Source organism: Dermacentor silvarum, chromosome 10, assembly GCF_013339745.2.
Source record: "Dermacentor silvarum isolate Dsil-2018 chromosome 10, BIME_Dsil_1.4, whole genome shotgun sequence".
NCBI classification, from domain to species: Eukaryota; Metazoa; Arthropoda; class Arachnida; order Ixodida; family Ixodidae; genus Dermacentor; species Dermacentor silvarum.
The window spans coordinates 151,665,096-151,683,388 of record NC_051163.1 but is presented as its reverse complement, the minus strand read 5'-3'; the positions used below and the strand labels follow the sequence as shown (position 1 = coordinate 151,683,388).

Below are 18,293 nucleotides of genomic sequence, written 5' to 3'. Positions count from 1 at the left end.
TGCCAGCAGCTGTTCACACTGATGAAATATGTACTAAAGGAAGTGGAGACAGCCGGATTCTTGGTAGCACGCATAGTCACAGACAACCATAAAATTAATGTCCTCGCTTTGCAGCTGCTTTGCAATGGGAAACTAGAGCATTCTATAAAGCATCCTGAAGACCCTGCCCGAAGGCTGTTCGTTGCCTTTGACCAGTGCCACCTTATAAAGAAGATCAGGTCGCAGTTCTTGGCCCGAGACATCGGCAAAAATGGTGAAGTTACATCCTCTCATGTGAAAAGCCTGTACAAGATGCAACAGGGGAGCGTCATCAAACCTGTGCGATTCCTTACGAGGAAGCATGTTTATCCGTCCAATATTGAAGCAATGAATGTGCACAGAGCTGTTCAGGTTCTGTCACCAGAAGTGACAGCAGCGTTGAAGCTGTTGCAGGAGCAAGCTGGACACACATGCGACATCACCTTTGTTGAAGCAGGTCCAGCAATCGAGTTCATGGACACAATGCACCGGTGGTTCATCTTGATGGACGTGAGTAACTGTACGCAACACATACACAAAAACATGCCAGACAGCAAGCAGTAAGAGTCTGCTGCTGATGAGCGCCTTGTGTGGCTCACCTCATCCTTCTTGCAATACCTTGAAGATTTGAAACATGAATGCCAACCGAAGTAGTTCCTAACTATCCTTTTTTGGATGGTTAAGAAGGTCAGCAGGTAGCAATGACCAGACTGATGCTCAGGCTGTTTTGTCTGGTGTCGAAAAGGCCTTGAAAACTGGAATAATTTCTGTTTCAAAGACCAGCAATGTAGTGGATGCATCAAGCCATGCCTCAGATGGACTTACAAGCTGCAAGCAAGCAGAAAGAAGAGCAAGCTAGTCAGTTTCCAGTCGAAGCTAAGAAACTTCTTGAAGACCTAAGTAGTCCTGCAAGCTTGCTTCCGACCGTGGACACTGCAGCACTTGCTATGGTTGGAGGCTATGTGGCTCGTGTCGTACAAGAGAAGATTGCTTGTAGCACCTGCATTTCAGTTGTCACAAAGCCAGCATCCTCATCCCCAATTGACAGTCTGATCAGGCATCAATAGAGAGGTGGGCTACTCTACCGCTCAAATGAGCTTATTCATGTTCTGTATGCTTTAAAGAAATACACGGAACTGATTTTAAGCAAGCGCAGAGCAATGCCAAGACCTCTGCAGGAATCAACAATGCTATTTCTGCTATGGCTAACAATGTGTGTTTAAGTGTGTTTGCCTATGAGCACTGTTTGCAATTTCTGGAGCTTGTCTGTACGAAATTTTGCAAGCCTGTGTTCACCAACTATGCTCTGGGTGTAACTGACAAAAATGATGTGAGGAAGGCACTCTCCCACAAGCCGTTGTCAAGGAAAGTTCTGAAACTGTAAATTTTGGTATTGCAGCTGCTTCAATAAAATATTGTTTTTATTGATTTTGTTATTGTTCACTTCACATTCATCATAAGAATGCCAACGAAGTAAAGGTTGATGTTAAGAACAAAGTAACAAGTGGTGTTACTTAAATTTTCTGGTTTTATGTGCCAGAACCACGATATATGATTATGAAGCACGCCGTAGTGTGGGACTTAGGATTAACATTGACTACGTGTGGTTCGTTAACACGCATGTAAATCTATGTTCATGGAGTTTTTTTCATTTCGCCCACATCAAAATGCGGCTTCATGGCCGGGAATCGCACCCGCGACTTCGTGCTTAGCAACGCAACGTCAAAGCCGCTGAACTAAAGAACCATAAACGGTGCAGCTCTAAGTATTGTGAATTCGCCAGTGGGGTACTGGAAATTTAAGACTGTTGTGAATAAATATCCGTATTGCGCGTTAGTTTATCATGAATACGATGCGCCGCGCGCACAGGACAATGAGATACACTATTTTCGTGTATTTATATTCATAGTGTAGATACCACTTTATTCTGACATTCGAATGCGAAGTTAATGTTCACTAAAAGATGACACAAGTAGTCTAAGATTATTACAATATTATGTTTCTGCATTTACGTCAATGAATTTCGCTATTTTTGCGATGCTGACCAAGCTAGCAGCGAGACAACGGCGCTGCTCCGTCGCCTGCAGTGATGATGATGATTTATTGGCATCCCCTTTGAAACGGGGCGGCGACAAATAGTCGCCTAGCCTGCTTGATTTAATCAGGTATACTATACATGTTCTTTATCTTGCATTTTTGTATACCTATCATTATTTTTTTTCAAAAATTTACCTTGTACCGCTGCCTATGATTTTAAGAGATCAGGTCGCATCCATCTTTTCCCTACTTTTTTTCCACCAGTACTCTAATCGTCTCTTGCTGATCTCTACGGCTGATCTGTTTATGTTTCCTTCCACTTTAAACCCAAGCGCTTCTGGGAATTGCACGTTACCTACGGTTCTCGCTGGGTGGATCCCGTCGCATTCCATTAGGATGTGCTGAGTGGTCTCTGGATCTTTACTGCAGCATACACATGTCTCATCTAATTCCGAATATTTGTTCCGATATGTTTTCGTCCTTAGGCAACCGGCTCGAGCCTCAAATAGCAAGGCACTGCCCTTTGTGTTATCGTACAGATTTTCCCTTCTAATTTCTTTCTTCTCATTCTTGTAAATCTCCATTGTCCTTTTCGTTTCCATTCTTTGCATCCAATTCACGGTCTCTATTTCTCTCACTTTCTTTCTGATGACCCCTGGTTGTCTATTTACAGTGTCGATTATCCTGTACTTGGTTGCCAACTTCCTTGACCTCTTCCTCCATTCTGTGTCCACGCTTTTCATGTAGAGATACTTGTGCACTTTAGCCGCCCATTTATTTTCATCCATGTTCCTGAGCCTTTCTTCAAAACTAATTTTGCTTTGTGCTTCTCTGACTTCAAAAGAGGCCCAACCCATGTCTCCATGCACTGCCTCATTTGTCGTATTACCGTGTGCTCCCAGAGCCAACCGGCCTACTGATCTTTGGTTAACTTCCAAACCCGCCAATATATCCGATTTTAAGCATAGAATGGCATTTGCGAATGTTAGCGCTGGCACCATTACTCCTTTCCAGATTCCACGCACCACCTCATACTTATTGTGGCCCCACAGTGCTCTGTGTTTCATTAATGCTGCATTCCGCTTCCCCTTTATTTTCAGATTATCTTGGTGGTTGCTTGAGTAATTCTTTCCTTCGTTTATGTGTACGCCGAGGTACTTATATTGCTTCACTATGGGTATTACTTGCTGTTGAATTGACACCACGAAGTTACTCGTGTGCTGATTAAAGATCATAATCCCTGATTTCTCTGTGCTAAACTTAAGGCCTAGATTTGTCGCTGCGTTCCCACAGATATTCGCAAGTATCTGTAAATCTTTTTTATTGTCCGCTAGTAGCACAATGTCGTCTGCGTACATCAGTCCAGGGATCTTCTGTTGCACCATTTGTCCATTACGCATGTAGGATAAATCAAAACCTAATTCGCTGTTTTCCAGTCGTCTTTCTATGCCCTTGGCGTAAAGCGTGAACAACAATGGTGACAGAGGGCATCCTTGCTTCAATCCTTGGTGAATTCCCACCATTTAATTTCCTTTTCGGCCTTCCCATGCCACTTGTACTTCGTTGTCTCGATATATCTCCCTCAGCAGCTCCACGAAATCGTCATCTATGCCTTCGTATTAAGAATATCCCACAACAATTCCCTGTCTACGTTGTCATAAGCTCCTTTAATATCTAGAAATGCTATCCATAAAGGTCTTTTCTGAGCTACTGAAATCTCTATGCACTGAGTTAGTACAAACATATTGTCTTCTAAGCGTCTGCCTGGCCTGAACCCATTCTGTAGTTCCCCCAATACACCGTTTTCCTCCACCCACTTCGACAGTTCTAATTTTATGGCTTGCATTGCCATTCTATATATCACCGACGTTACTGTAACTGGCCTGTACGAGCTCGTCTTATCCTTATCTCCTTTGCCTTTGTAGATAAGATTCATCTTGCTTTCACGCCATCCAACGGGAATATTCTTTGTTCTAATCACTTGCTCTATGGCATTAGTCAGCAGTGCCTTGCTTTTTGGACCGAGGTTTTTGATTAGCTGTATTGGGATTTCATCGGGTCCTGCTGCCGTGTTGTTAGGGACATTTTCTGCTGCCTTTTTCCAATAAAAGCTTTCTATGCTGAATTTTGATCTCTCAGGCCTCTCTGTTGTTGCTGGATGTTGTTGCTGTTGTTGCTCTGTTGTTGCTGGACGCCTGCAGCCCTGGCACTACCCAGGGCTGCAGGCGTCACCTGGCGGCTGACGTTCGAACTAGTCGCGACGGCGCGAAAGAATGGGAAGTGCAGTGATCGAGCAGGCACAGAAAGTATATAGGAGGCTATGCTGAAGCTTATCGCATCAGGAATTATGGGAAACCATTCTCTGCGGGATTACAACCGGCCAACCGGCCGCTGCCGCACTGCGAGACATCAAAACAAACATGGCAGCTGAAAAAGCAAGTGCGTCCCACGGTCCTGTTGCTCGCGAGAATGGAGGAAGGAAAACATGTTTTCCTTCCTCCATGCTCGCGAGTGATGTGTCTGGCGGTCCTTCGGGACAAAGGAGGCCTCATCGACAGACTTGAACATATCAAGTGCTCTTCACGCTTGTTGTTTATCGCGGCCGGGAAGTGTCACCGTGCACTTTGTCCACGCAATTAGTCCCCAAACTGCAATGGGTCATCGGCCTCGTACGTAGCTAAAACGACAACGTCACTCTTGGTGTGTTTCGTGAAGCACCAGGGCCCGCCCGAGCTACGACGAGGCCCGGCGCCGACTGAGACGCGCCAACCTGGAGCCCCTTCTGAGACAACGGCCACCGCTCTTCCTGGAAATGGGGGCTTCCGCGAACTGACCGCCACGGAGAGGCGACTAATTCTTGCAAGGGGTCAGCGTCAAGCATTCCCGTGCAAACCACATCAACGTTTGGTTCCCAAGGTGTCAACCGTTGCCTGTGTGCAGGGGCGATCAGGCAAGATTGGAGGCGGAGCCCGGCGGGAAACGATGGCACATCATGAGCCGGATATGACGAACTGGTCGAAGATGGTCATTGGCTGAGAAGAACCAAAGTGCATTCCCGCGTCGAGTGAACGAGGGAAACGAAAGGGATAAAAAGCGCGACTTGAGTGTTTTGAGACGCTCGGATATGTAAACGCTAGAAAATGCAAATATGTTAGCATGTAGACGAGCCGTCTACATGCTAACATATTTATGGAGCCCACATTGTAAAATATGTACGTTTGTATATAAAACAGTTTTTCTGATCTCTCTGGATATCTCCTCCTCTCGGCACTTGGCACGGCACCATTTATGGAACCTTCGCGGCCGCTCGGACTTCGCAACACGAGTAAGTGGAAACTCCCGTTTCCTTTACTGACTCGGCCCACTACTGGAAATCATTTACACCAGAAGTGGGCTGCACTTACCTCATACGACACCTCATACCTCATACATATGTGGCGCTACGTTCTCGCGACAGTTAATGCGCTACATGTAAACGGCACCGCATCGCCTTTCCGAAATGCGCTTGGAAATGTGATGCTGCTACTGTCGCATTCATGTAAACGCGGCTTGTGATTCAGACGAGGCGCTATCAACATGCTGCCGAGCCTCCAGCACTATGGTGGCGCCATCTAGTTAAGGTACCTGCAAACGCGGCGGCCCGACATGCAAGTTGGAGTTGTAAGGCTTGATCAGGCTCAGCAGACTGCTGTGCAGAAAGCATTACAAGTCACAGCTCGCCGTCGACGCCAGGCGGACAGTTCACATCGTTCTTGTCAAAACGAGGCGAACACGTCCGTCGCATGTCCGTCGCATTGCCAACATTGGTTATTTACCTCCGACTTCCACATACTTTTGCACTCACAGCTTAATTAAAATCCAAGATTTGTATGAGTTTCGCATCCTGCGTTCATTTTACATCTGCTCTTCTGCGTTGCAACACTTCGTTCAGACTACTACATTTCTGCAGCGTCGGAGTCATGATATCAATACTCGAAACGTAGGAAAGTGGCTTATACCCCGTTTTCGTACTGACTATAAACACCAGTCTTTGAAACATAACCTTCCATATATTCTTAATAAACATAATGACTTAGAGAAACCCACAGTAAATATATTACGTGAAATATTTCTGAATTACTAATTTATTTATTCATTCAATTATCTATCAAAACACGGTCATTTGTTTCGTTCTTGTTACTTGCTATTGATATATAACTGATGTTATTTTGTCCTATTGCAGTTCTTGTATTAGTGGTGTTATCACTTCTTTCTCTTAGTAAATTAGAGTGTTGTATACGTATTACTGTAGAATTGTGCTTTGTTAGTTTCTTGAAATAATGTTTGTTTTGCATTCTAACACAAATGCATTGTTTTTCTTTTTTTTTCGGCTTACCAGTAAGAGTACAGGTTCTAAATGTGTAATCATGTCTACTATCTGCGTAAATAACTTGTTTATTTTTGTCTATTATGCTTTTAAACATCTGTTATCTGTTTACCTGTCACTTGTTGCCATGTATGTATGGTCTCCTGGGCCCCGTCAAGCTGTACTCTTGCAGTTCAGGAGCCCAGGAGTCCAGCCAGAATAATTTCTGGTAAATAAAGAGAATTGAATTGAATTGAACAGACTGCCACAATGACCCTGTTGTGTGTGGTGCCAAATTGGAGCTACTCTTGAGCCGCTCCACCAGCTTACGCTGCGACTGTGTTGCGTGTGCCGCGCAGGCCTGTGGCTTTTTGTTGCACTATTTGTCCATTACACATGTATGATAAATAAAACCCTAATTCACTGTTTTCTAGTTGCCTTTCTATGCCCTTGGCACAAAAGTTACTGGCTCTCCCGTAATCGAGAGTAGATTTAAGCATTAAATTGCTACCATATAGCGTCTTTTGCTGCCTGTGGTGCCGCTGCCTTCAACCGCGTTTCTTCTAGCAACAGTCCAACTCGCTCAGCGCCTGCCGCCACTTTTTCTTGTCGCATCGAAGTGGTCGGCTTCAAATGTGCGCCCTTAGGTCCCCTGTATCTGCCTTTTGAACGTCGCTGTTCGAAATGACAAATAAAACTTCAGCGTACTAGAAGTTGCAGCTTGAGTGATATTGTGAACAAACATTAAGAAAAACTAGGAAGCAATGTTTTTGTGACTTGTTTGGAGAGTAACTAGTGTATGTAATGCGGCCCTGTACATGGGGTTGGCGGCCAAAAACCGCATTTTTTTATGTTTTCACCGGTGGCCCCAATTATCGCGTTTTGTTCTCGCAACTTTCCGGCGTATTCTTGTTTTGAGTGCCTGGATATTCTCGATTGAGTGCCCGTATAATGGCTCTGGCTTTGGCTCAAGGTCACTTGAAGGTCGCCGACAACGGGAGCTAAAAGCATTTCATGTTTGGAACGTGAGCAACATGTGAGACTAGACATCCTTGTTTCAGTCCTTTTTCAGTTTCCACCACTTCACTACAGTTTCGACCTATCCATGCAATTTGTACACGGTATATAGCTTGCTTTATTTCCTTGTTCCAGCACTTACGTGGTTTTCTCTTTCCTATCCAACAATTTTTTGCCATGACTCTTATCTCCTTCTGCATAACGTCTACGAGTTCTTTACATTCATTTTTAGAAATTATGATGCCATTGGTTCGTGATTTGCGTTAGCCTCACCCAAATTTTAAGGTTAAACGTTTATGATCGCTATCAAGGCTATCTTTTCTCTGTTCATATATCATAATTTGGTGTAGTCGTTCGTAGACTGTTCCGAGGTTAAGGCGTAATTGATACACGACTGCCTATTTCCGCATTTTCACGTTGCCTGTCCACGACACTTATTCTCCCTGTTAACTACAATTAGGTTCTGTTCATCGCACAGATCCTACACTAGAGAACCGTTTTAATCAGCATATCCGGCTAAATCCTCCATCTCCGCATTCATATTTCCCTTAATATCGCCAGGCCCGACTTCTCGAGCTCAATACTACTGTTTCCAATGCAATGAATCAATTCTTTATTTTATCTTTGCTGGTATGTCTGGCTGGTACGTTTGTCTCCAAGTATCTCTGTCAGCGCCTAATGTCATTCCCACCAAAATGGGTCACTATCCGTCCATGGTCATATGGGTAGAGCAGCGAGCTGCTGTGCAGGGGAAACTGGGTCGGAACCAAATGTCGGAACAAGTGTAGTCACTGTGGCTATGTCTAGTGACGTCTAGGCGAGCAAGTGAAGACTAGGGTAACGATGTGGCGCCGCCGAGAGCCCCGGACGTTGTCGGCCTGAATTACAGTTTGAGCTAGTGCTCCACCGAATGCCATGTAAGAACGCTACAATACCGGCTACCAGGAAATGAGACCCGGTGAAGTGAGCCTGTTTGGCAGACTGACTATACGCAAGATAATAATGTTTGTGCACGGCACCGACTGGCCATTTTGAGTAGAGCACCTGGAATTTTACTATGAAGCCAACTGCATCGTAGAATATTCCAAGAAGCCAGTGGTTCTCATTACGCTTTGCGCTGAGCTAACCTGCGAGACTACGAGTCCCTTGATGCGCCCAAGAGCTTACGAGCTCGTCTTCACTGCTGAATCGGCAAGAGCCTGACAGACAAACTGATAGTTAGCCGAATTAATAGTCGCGAAGCATTCCAGACTTCGTGCGGTGCAGTCGCTATGGTCGTGTACTGAAATCGCTAGAATCTAGACATTAAAGTCGGTAACAGTGATTTAATTACACCGTGTTAAGAGTTCAGTAGAGGTCTTATTGTATATCGCCGCATGGGCGAGCAAACGAAGACGAAGTTCACCAAGGAGCACTGCCGATTATGCAAAGCAGTCTGTTTGCCTCGCAGTCCTTGAGCAAGTGCTCAAGGAATTCAACAGTTACAATAGAGATGATCAATTAACATTCTGACACGAACTTCGGTCACTACATATGTGCCACTTGGTACGCGGTGCGCATCAATGAATCTCTGATGTCAGCTTGGGTAACAGGGTCTTTGCCACTGGGTATGAGCGGTTCTTGCATAAATCTAATTGCTGCCAACTTGGGTGACGGGGTAAGTGTTGCTGGATATGTAGCACTGTTGAATTAAATTCTTTGACGCTAACTTGGGTCAAGGAATATCTGTCATTCGGCACGCGGCGTTCTTCAATAAAAATTAGTTAGGTCAACTTAGGCCACTGAATATATCTCACTGGTCATTTCCCACCTCAAGATAATCATTATTCTATGTTGCGTTCATCATTCTGACAATACAATGCATATCGTTACAAATACACACCAGTGATATCACATATTGTTAATACCAATAAGTCGCCAATCATCTCGACAGGATTAATGCACCGCTAGTTCCGATCATATATTTAAAATAGAATTTCAGAATTAGAGGACTAAAGCATTTCATATAGGCTCGAGAATGTATTTTCCTATGCTGACAATGGCATTGTAATATTTATGCGTCAATACGGAATGGAAAGCAAGGGGATGGGAAAATATGTGTAACTGCTTTGACCGTTATTAACCATTCCATATACATACGTTGTGCTCAATGCAGCTGACGACCTTATTTAAGTTTCAGTATAACAAGAGAAAACAGACTAACGGAAATTCAAAGCATTCTAAAGAACTCACCAGCCAGAAAGCACGACTTAAAATGTCACTGATCACTCGCAACAGTCCGGCGTAATGGCTTCATTGAAATCCATTTAAATACCGCTTTTAATGTCTTGAAGACAACAAAAGATAAAGTGTCATTATATTAATATTAAGAGTTTCACATGAATACTACAGCACTACGAGGTGCAACTGTATTATGTTATTCCGACTTCATGAAACGCTGCAAATCTGGTGGCTTAATCTCTATGAAGTGACAGACTGAGGAACGAGTAAAGACAGGCACGCTGTTGAAGGAAGCAGGACGGCAATGAATAGGGATATTGAATATTGAAGAAAAGACGAAAGAAAGAAAGCAAAAACTACGTAGATTCTTGCCTATAAGTGAGTGGGAAAACTTCTGTTCTTACGTAAAGTTTAGAAGGTGGAATGGGCGGTTCAACTCTCTAGTCTTGATGATCTCGTCTGCGTTGAGTATCGCAAATGCATTCACAGCCTTTGACTTGGCGTAGTGAACCTGAAAGTACAGACATGTATTAAAATTATGCATTGATCTACTGTATTATGCCTGATCAACCAACTGAATTGTAAACACCACTTGAAGACGCCTCCATGAAATATGTTTACATGAGGCAACAATTGTTTTTTATGTCTCAGATTTCGCCCCTTGGTCTTAACCTGCACTACGATATTCTAATCGGTGGCATTACCTTTAGTATTATAATTTAATATCACAATATATTTGCTACCACACTTTCGGATACAGCGGGAGTACTCTACCCGCATAAAATTAATTTCAGGTCTGATGGCATTTCAGATTTCTGCGATACTCTTCATGTGAAACAACCCCATTCAATACTGAAGTATGAGTTTTTCAGCTTAAAGTCACTCCGCGAGCTCCATGGGACCAATTCCTAAGAACGGCACAGCTTTGGGGTGATAAGACTGTAGCAATGACAAAGCGCACGAAAACCAGTCAGATAGGGGCTGCAACTCATGCGTGAATTCGTTGAAAGCGATGTGACTGAATATTTCCTAATAATAATAATAATAATAATAATAATAATAATAATAATAATAATAATAATAATAATAATAATAATGATAGCCCTGACATTTCTGCACTGCTCAATCTGTCCGCGTTCACAATGCTCATTATTGTGCAGAAAAATCAATGTTTAGGCGCAATATCCCGAACAGATGAATATCGTCACGTGCACAATGTTAATGCTTTTTACGTTGTCTTTACCTGCTAACGTGCGAGTCGCAATTGCATGTATCCGATGTCTGTCCAATCAGGCTGCGTGCGCGATGGGAATTTTACATTTTAGATCCTGTACGACCGCAAGCGATAACGCCGGAATGATCAACGCATTGCGCATAAATAGTCCACGCGTCTCATTATTAGATAAGATTTCGACGACCGTCGACTGTGCTCGCCGCTGTCGAGGTTTACGTGTTGTGTGTACACGTTAGCCCAATAAAAAAAGTTAACTTCTAAGGTCACGCATTTCAAAGCGTAATATTCGTCACTATCTCAACAACCTGGCATCTCCAGATGGCATTCGGCGAAATGTGCGCTTGTAGTGTCGAAACTTTCTCGAATATTGTCATCGATTGTGCAGTCAGATGACGTGCGCGATAGGCATAGCGGTGTACTCGCGCACTCGAGACCATGCGTAAGCACCAGCAATTGACCCTGTAATGTGCGACGAGTGAGGCGTAAATAGCCGACGCGTATGACCGGTAGATTTCAACAACAGAAGACTGCACTGCCCGAAATCATTTTGCTTATTATTGTTTTGTTCGTTTTTCCTGGGCCAAACTTTTGATTCACCGTCACGTTGTCGTGACGGTGAATAAGTCAAGCTGCCGCGGGGTTCGTTTCTTGGTTATTTGAAGCATTCTCCGCGGAAACTGATTATTGAAAATCTAAATTTAAGGATTAGAAAACTTTCTGACGCTCTGCTGCAAAATCATTGCAAAACCATTGCCAGAACAGTCAACAAACATAGCACTTTGTAGATAATATAGGTCCTTACCATTTTCGAGATTGTATCATTCGTTACAAAGACGGCGATGTTTTCGCACTGCTCGATCGGGTTCTCTTTCAGACATCTCTGCGAAAAACCCCAAACAGTTGGTGAAGTCCGGTACACTATATGTACGCGACCCTTAACTATGCTCTAAATATACAGTGCCAATTTTAGTATTTAGAATTAGAAGCTATCTGGATATATATATATATATATATATATATATATATATATATTACATTTAATATAGGCAGCTCTTTATCATATTTATGAAAAAGCAATACAAGATTACAAGAAAGCGATAAATAGGAGGGTGACATGAAGGAAACACGCAGAGCTTGTAGGCACTATCCAGACAAAGGGGACGCAGTTATGTTGCATGCAGCAAAAAATATTGCAGCACTGCCTTGCTGTAGATCAGATGATGAAGTTACGATGATATCATTACTCCACACATCAAGGCACAAATTCATTTTTCGGGAAACATGACCAGAACCAAATTAGGTTTCAAATGCGCATTGTGCATGAATGACTACCGGTTAAAATCTATTTCTGCACGAATGTTGAGGCGATTGTACTAAATTGCTGGTCATAATTACATTTCTGCTTTGCCAGCGAAGAGAATGCTTGCAGCTGCGATAGTAAAAAAATTATCAGGCCTAGTTGGCACTCAATAAAAGCGCTCATGGGGTCACGTCCATGTGTTAATTAAAATCGGGCTCTCGTCCATGCAGACAGCAACACTGTTACAATCTTCGCTGGCCAAACAGTTTCGCCAGCGAAGAATGTTTCAGGCGAGAATGTTTGCGGCTGCGATAATAAATTATCAGGCCTGCATATCCTTTCCGTTTGGCCAGCGAAGGGTATTTAAGGCTAGAGTGTTTGCGGCTGCGATAGTAAAAAATTATCAGGCCTAGTTGGCACTCGATAAAAGCGCTCATGAGGTTGCGTACACGAGTTAATTGAATTCGGGCTATGGTAAGTGCAGACAGCAACACTTAATTGAATTCGGGCTATCGTAAGTGCAGACAGCAACACTGTTACAATCTTCCTGTTTCGCCAGCGAAGAGAATGTTTCAGGCGAGAATGTTTGCGGCTGCGATAATAAATTATCAGGCCTAGTTGGTTTTATTTGCGTCACATGATCTCCCATTCTTTAATACCCGGCGCATGCTATCCGGCCAACATATTTGTAGATATCGGTAATACCATTGTGTATCTCTTACCACAATATTTCTTGAGTTACGAGTCCAGTCCGTGCACTGCGGGTTCCCAGCTTTGTCGTGAACTTCTGCCTCCCAGACTGCCGCGGAGAACGAGAGAGCAATGTCTAGGCCCACTCTACCTTGAATGGCATTGAAGAACGCCTGGCAAGCGAGAAAATAATGAATGACAACATTCTTTAAAAGGAAACGTACGCTTAGCAAAGTTTTCTGCATTTTTCTTTTGCCTCAAGTGCGAAGTGAAAAAAGGAATTTCCTTATCTTGCTTCTGTTTACTTGTGACTAAGTAGAAAGAAATTTTGTTCACATTTCGAAAATAAACATTTCAATAGCCTATTTCACTATTTCAGTGATTTCTCCGTAACAGTGCATTTCTGTGACATCAGCTTGCTGCCAAACAGTCCATCGCTGTCTTCTGAAGAAGAGCTGACAACGTCGTCCTGCTTCGCTACATGGTTGCGTGTTGTGACCTTCACGACACATGCCCAGTCGCAGTTACTCTCAAATTAAGCGGCGCGCAAAAATGTTTTCAGAATGAGTGTTTTCTTATAGCGCAATGAACGCGTTGGGCTAAACATCCGTATTGTACATATTCAGCCCTTGGCAACTTTTCTCATGTTTGTACGTAACTCATGTATGAAAACAGTTAACGGGGTGGATAGAGGTCTAAAAAAGCGTCAAATATGAGTCACTAAAATTGCCTTGCAGTGCGTGCAACAAAATGGTGGTGGTATCTTTTCTTTCGCCTTAAATTCGAGGTGAATTGCTGGATGGGGCGATAGTCCATCAACGAGACGACAACTGTGCTGTTCACTTAAACGAACAAACGGACGGCCTAGAGAAATTCGGCTTCCAGCTAGTACTTGGCCAACATAATGCGCACCCGGGAGAAAGATCATGTTCGGAGTTAGCATGCTTATGACAAAGCTTAACGAGGAACACCAGTATACCTACGTTCAATTTGTGGTAAAGTTTACGAAGTTCATAAGCACCGTATATAGAAGAGCGACGGCAAAAAGAAGTAAATGTACAAAATGCTTAGGGACCACAATATTCATCTGGCAATGTTCTTGAAAGCGGCAGCGGCTGCTCCTCGCAAAGTAGAAAGCCGATCCAGTTCTGCACCGCTAATTAGGACATCGATAAATATTTGCAGTACCACACTAATCAGGTTCGATTTATTCTTTCTTGCCTAATACTTCTAAATATTCAAACATTTAAAACTCACGAAACAATTTCATATAAATCAGGCTCGCATGCGCAGCTGCAACATCTGAAGTTATCAGCTTGAAGTGTGGCAGAAGAGCCCAGTTCGCACGCCTGTACGAAACTATGAAATACGGGAATAAAACCTTTCAATTGGTAGCCGAACAGCGTAGCGCCATATATTGTAATATGCACGCTATATCAGCGGTACGGTATGACCTCCGAGATTTTCCTCCGGCCGTTCTCTTCGGTGTGCACTCCAGCAAAAAGTGAAATGATGTGAGCGATCCTGGCTCCTCCCAGGGGGCACTGTTAACCGAGGGCATAGATGAAAATAAATAGGTGGCTAAGGTGCAGAAGTATCTGTACCTGAAAATAAAGTACAGCTAAGTAATTGAAAGACCCGCCGTGGTTGCTCAGTGGCTATGGTGTTGGGCTGCTGAGCACGAGGTCGCGGTATCGAATCCCGGCCACGGCGGCCGCATTTCGATGGGGGCGAAATGCGAAAACACCCGTGTACTTAGGTTTAGGTGCACGTTAAAGAATCCTAGGTGGTCAAAATTTCCGGAGTCCCCCACTACGGCGTGCCTCATAATCAGAATTGGTTTTAGCACGTAAAACCCCACAATTTAATTTTAAGTAATTGAAAGTGCAAATAGACAACCAAGAGTCATCAAAAGCAAGTGAGAGAAACAGACTTGGAGATTTACTAGAATGAGAAGAAATTGGAAGGAAAATCTGTATGACAACACAAATGACAGTGTTAATTCTGGCTCGAGCTGGTCGCCTAAGGACAAAAACCTGACCAAATATTCGCAACAAGGTCAGGCATGTGTATGCTGCAACAAAAATTCGGAGACAACTCAGCATGTACTAATGGAATGCGAGGGGATTCACCCTGTGAAATCCGTATGTAACCTGCACCTTCCTGAAGGGCTTGGATATAAAGTTGGCGGAAGCCTTATGTCAGCGAATAGAGCAGTATATAACTACCAGTGGTTCTGCCTATGATGACAATATTCTCTCCATGGACGCAATCGTATTTAGTCGATCAACGAGACGATAACTGCGCTATTCACTTGAACGAAAAAACTGACGGCCTAGAGAAACTCGGCTTCCAGCTAGTACTTTGCCAACATAAAGCGCACTCGGGAGAAAGATCGCTTTCACTTACAACACAAATGAAGGGACACCACAAGCACACACTATCTTTAGTTCATCTTCATTTCAGATTTACCTTTCGCATACTACATAACAGTGATGTCCTGAATTAGCATGCTTATAACAAAGCAATATTATTTAGTATGCAAAAGGTAAATTTGAAATGGAGATAGTGTGTGCTTGTGGTGTCCATTCATTTGTGTTGGAAATGAGAGCCTGTGATCGCTCTTATTCGGTATAGTTATAAAGGGCCTCCATCGTGCGCATGAATTTGTTTCTTGAGCGCGAAGTTTGTGGTTTAGAACAATGAAATCACTTGTAGCAGGTGCTCGATGAAGTCAAAGAATTATTATCAAGTAATGCAGAATTAGGAAGAGGTCTATAGAGGAAGCTTGGCATGCAGAAGTTTAGAAACTAATTCCCTGTCGTAGTGTGCTGTCGCCCTTCCAAGGTAGCGACACACGCAACACATTAGGCGAACTTTGCTCGTTGGCTTCAAGTTTTACCGCGAAGCTGATAATGCTGGTAAGTGCTTAAAAACTTTTGATTCTAGTTTGAACCAATTTTACAAAAAAAAACTTTACTCAACAAGCAGTTTACTCAAACAATTACTCACGAATTTTAGTGTTTGAAGAAATGTGGTAATTGTAAGAGGCTATAGGCAGGGAAATTTTGGAATGTCTGTCAAGTGTGTTAAACCCTAGTTTACGGATATGAAACACGTAAGTTTCCCACCATTCTACGGGTGATTAGTACTGAAAGTGAGCTAGCAAGGGTAAATATGCGCTTTGAAAATAACTGCTTCATGCTTCCCTTCTCTGAGTTTTTATACCTTATACATGCATGCAGTTCTAGTTGCTCGGTCTTCTTGGTGAACTCACTCATGTTGAGTGGTGAATATTTCATTTTTGTTAGTATTATTGCAGCGTGTTTAGATGGTAATTCAATCATTCAAGAGTGTCGTAGTGCAGTTATTTGCTATATCTCCCAAATTTCTAAGACAGCTGCACAACACACAAAGTTCAAATTCCGTGAAGTGTTCAGTTAATATTTTGACCTGTTTCTGGTTAAACTGAAGCGTTGCAATGAATTACTGAGCCCTAGTTCTTGCTCTACTTTGTTGTGTCACAATAATGTTCAGTTAATATTTTCACGTGTTTCTAGGTAAACCGAAGCGCTTCAAATAATTACTGAGCCCTAGTTCTTGCTCTATTTTGCTGTGTCGGTTAACTAGACCAGGCACCATGTTGACATTTCGTTAAAACAGGGGGCAGTTTGTGGCTAATGTGTACGCAAAGTTCGGAAAATGTGGTGTCTGCAATAAGCAGTATCTCGATAAATATATGCAGGACTACACTAATCAAGCTCGATTTATTTTTTCTTGTTTGATACTTCTGAATTCAATTCTACCATGCAAAAGTCACAATATTTCCTATATTTCAGGCTCACATGGTCACCTGCAACACCTGAAGTTATGAACTTGAGGTCTTGCAGAAGCGCCGAGTTTGGCTGTAATACAGAATTGTAAAAATCGGTTTAACGTGTGATCGAAGGCGTTATGTGATCATTGTAAGCTGTTTCCCAGTTTCCTGGCGGAATTCTATGACACACAAAGGCTACATTTGGCGAACATAAGGGCCGGATTATGTTCGCCAAATGGCGAACATAACATGTACACATGTACAAGGATTATTGCATATGCAGGCAAAATTGAAAGAGTTTCGATTTACCTTGTTTACTGCAGTTAATTGCGTAATGAAACGTTCTACAATATTGTGAGGGGGAGAAAAGAGGCTTGAACATATATTTACTCGATATATACAACAGGCAGAAGAGATTTCATGGACGATGGGAGCGGCGGCGGGCCCGCCCGCTATCACCGCTTGCTGTTTACCAAATGGTCTCGGGCGCTTGCTATTCGCGTGCGCTCCCTGCGAGAGGAAAGGTAACCTCTCCCCACCCTGCCTGGCGCGCATGCGTCCGACGCGACGTTTTCCTTTGGTGCCGCAGACATACAAGATGAAGCCCGTGTGCGCAGGCGATTGTCGTCTTCGTCAGTCCTGTCATCATCGTTCACTACTGTAGCGCCTCGAAGCATGACCCCCGGCGGCGGAGGCGCTGTCCCGCCGCGTGGTAGGTTCGAGTGATATCGCTTCAGTCGAACGATGCTTCAGTCGAGTCGAGAATGGCGGAGTAGAGGTATCGAGAGGTCACTTGACGCAACAGACGGTACGGGCCTGAATAGGGCGAAATCAGCTTCTCATAAAGACCAAAGAATCATGATGTCACCAGGGTGGGTATCGCGGTGACGAGCATCATATATGCGTCGTTGCTTTTCCTGGAAAGTGGTCAGACGGAGGCGTACAATCTCACGTGCCTTTGCAGCTCTAGATATGGCATCACGGGCACATTGTGACGTTGTATCGAGAATTGCATGGAAGGATCATGTAAAAGGGTCATGTCAAAACATTGGGTCTTGTCCATACAAGAGCAAAAATGGAGAGAAACCAAAAGAATCACAGCGGGACGTATTGTAGGCGAATATGACGAACAGAAGAGCGGCATCCCAGTCATGATGGTAGGTAGAGACGTACATAGCGAGCATTTCTGTGTCAGGTCTATTGAGCCGCTCTGCGAGGCCGTTGGGCTGAGGATGATACGCTGTTGTACACTTGTGGTTTGTAGCGCATGTGTGCAAGATGTCCTGGACAGCCTGTGGGAGGAAGTAGCGCCCTTGGTCGGTAAGGAGTGGTCGGGAAGCGCAGCGGGGAAGTATCACAGCTTTGAGAAGGAAGTCAGTGCCGCCGTTTGCACAACTGCTAGGGAGAGCCATCGTGACTGCGTACCGGATGGTGTAGACCGTAGCAACTGCTATCCACTTGTTCCCACTAAGCGATAGAGGAAAAGGGCCAAGGAGATCAAGACTAACCCGAATATGAATGGCTCGGATAATATTTCAATAGGCTGAAGACGGCCAGCCGTAGGGCTGCGGGTTTTCTGCGGTGCTGACAAAATTTACAGGAGGCGAAGTATGGG

The 18,293-nt window shown here is 43.8% G+C and overlaps 1 protein-coding gene across 1 annotated transcript in view; it reads right to left on the bottom strand.

The window, feature by feature from the left end:
- LOC125941147 (uncharacterized) overlaps nt 1-18,293 on the bottom strand; it is a 74,640-nt gene that overhangs the window by 18,005 nt on the left and 38,342 nt on the right. Inside the window, exons 5-7 of the mRNA XM_049658105.1 lie at nt 12,894-13,034; nt 11,674-11,751; nt 10,042-10,148 (exon numbers count right to left, since the gene is read on the bottom strand). Coding sequence (XP_049514062.1) covers nt 10,042-10,148; nt 11,674-11,751; nt 12,894-13,034 — 326 coding nt within the window. The remainder of the gene's footprint in view (nt 1-10,041; nt 10,149-11,673; nt 11,752-12,893; nt 13,035-18,293) is intronic.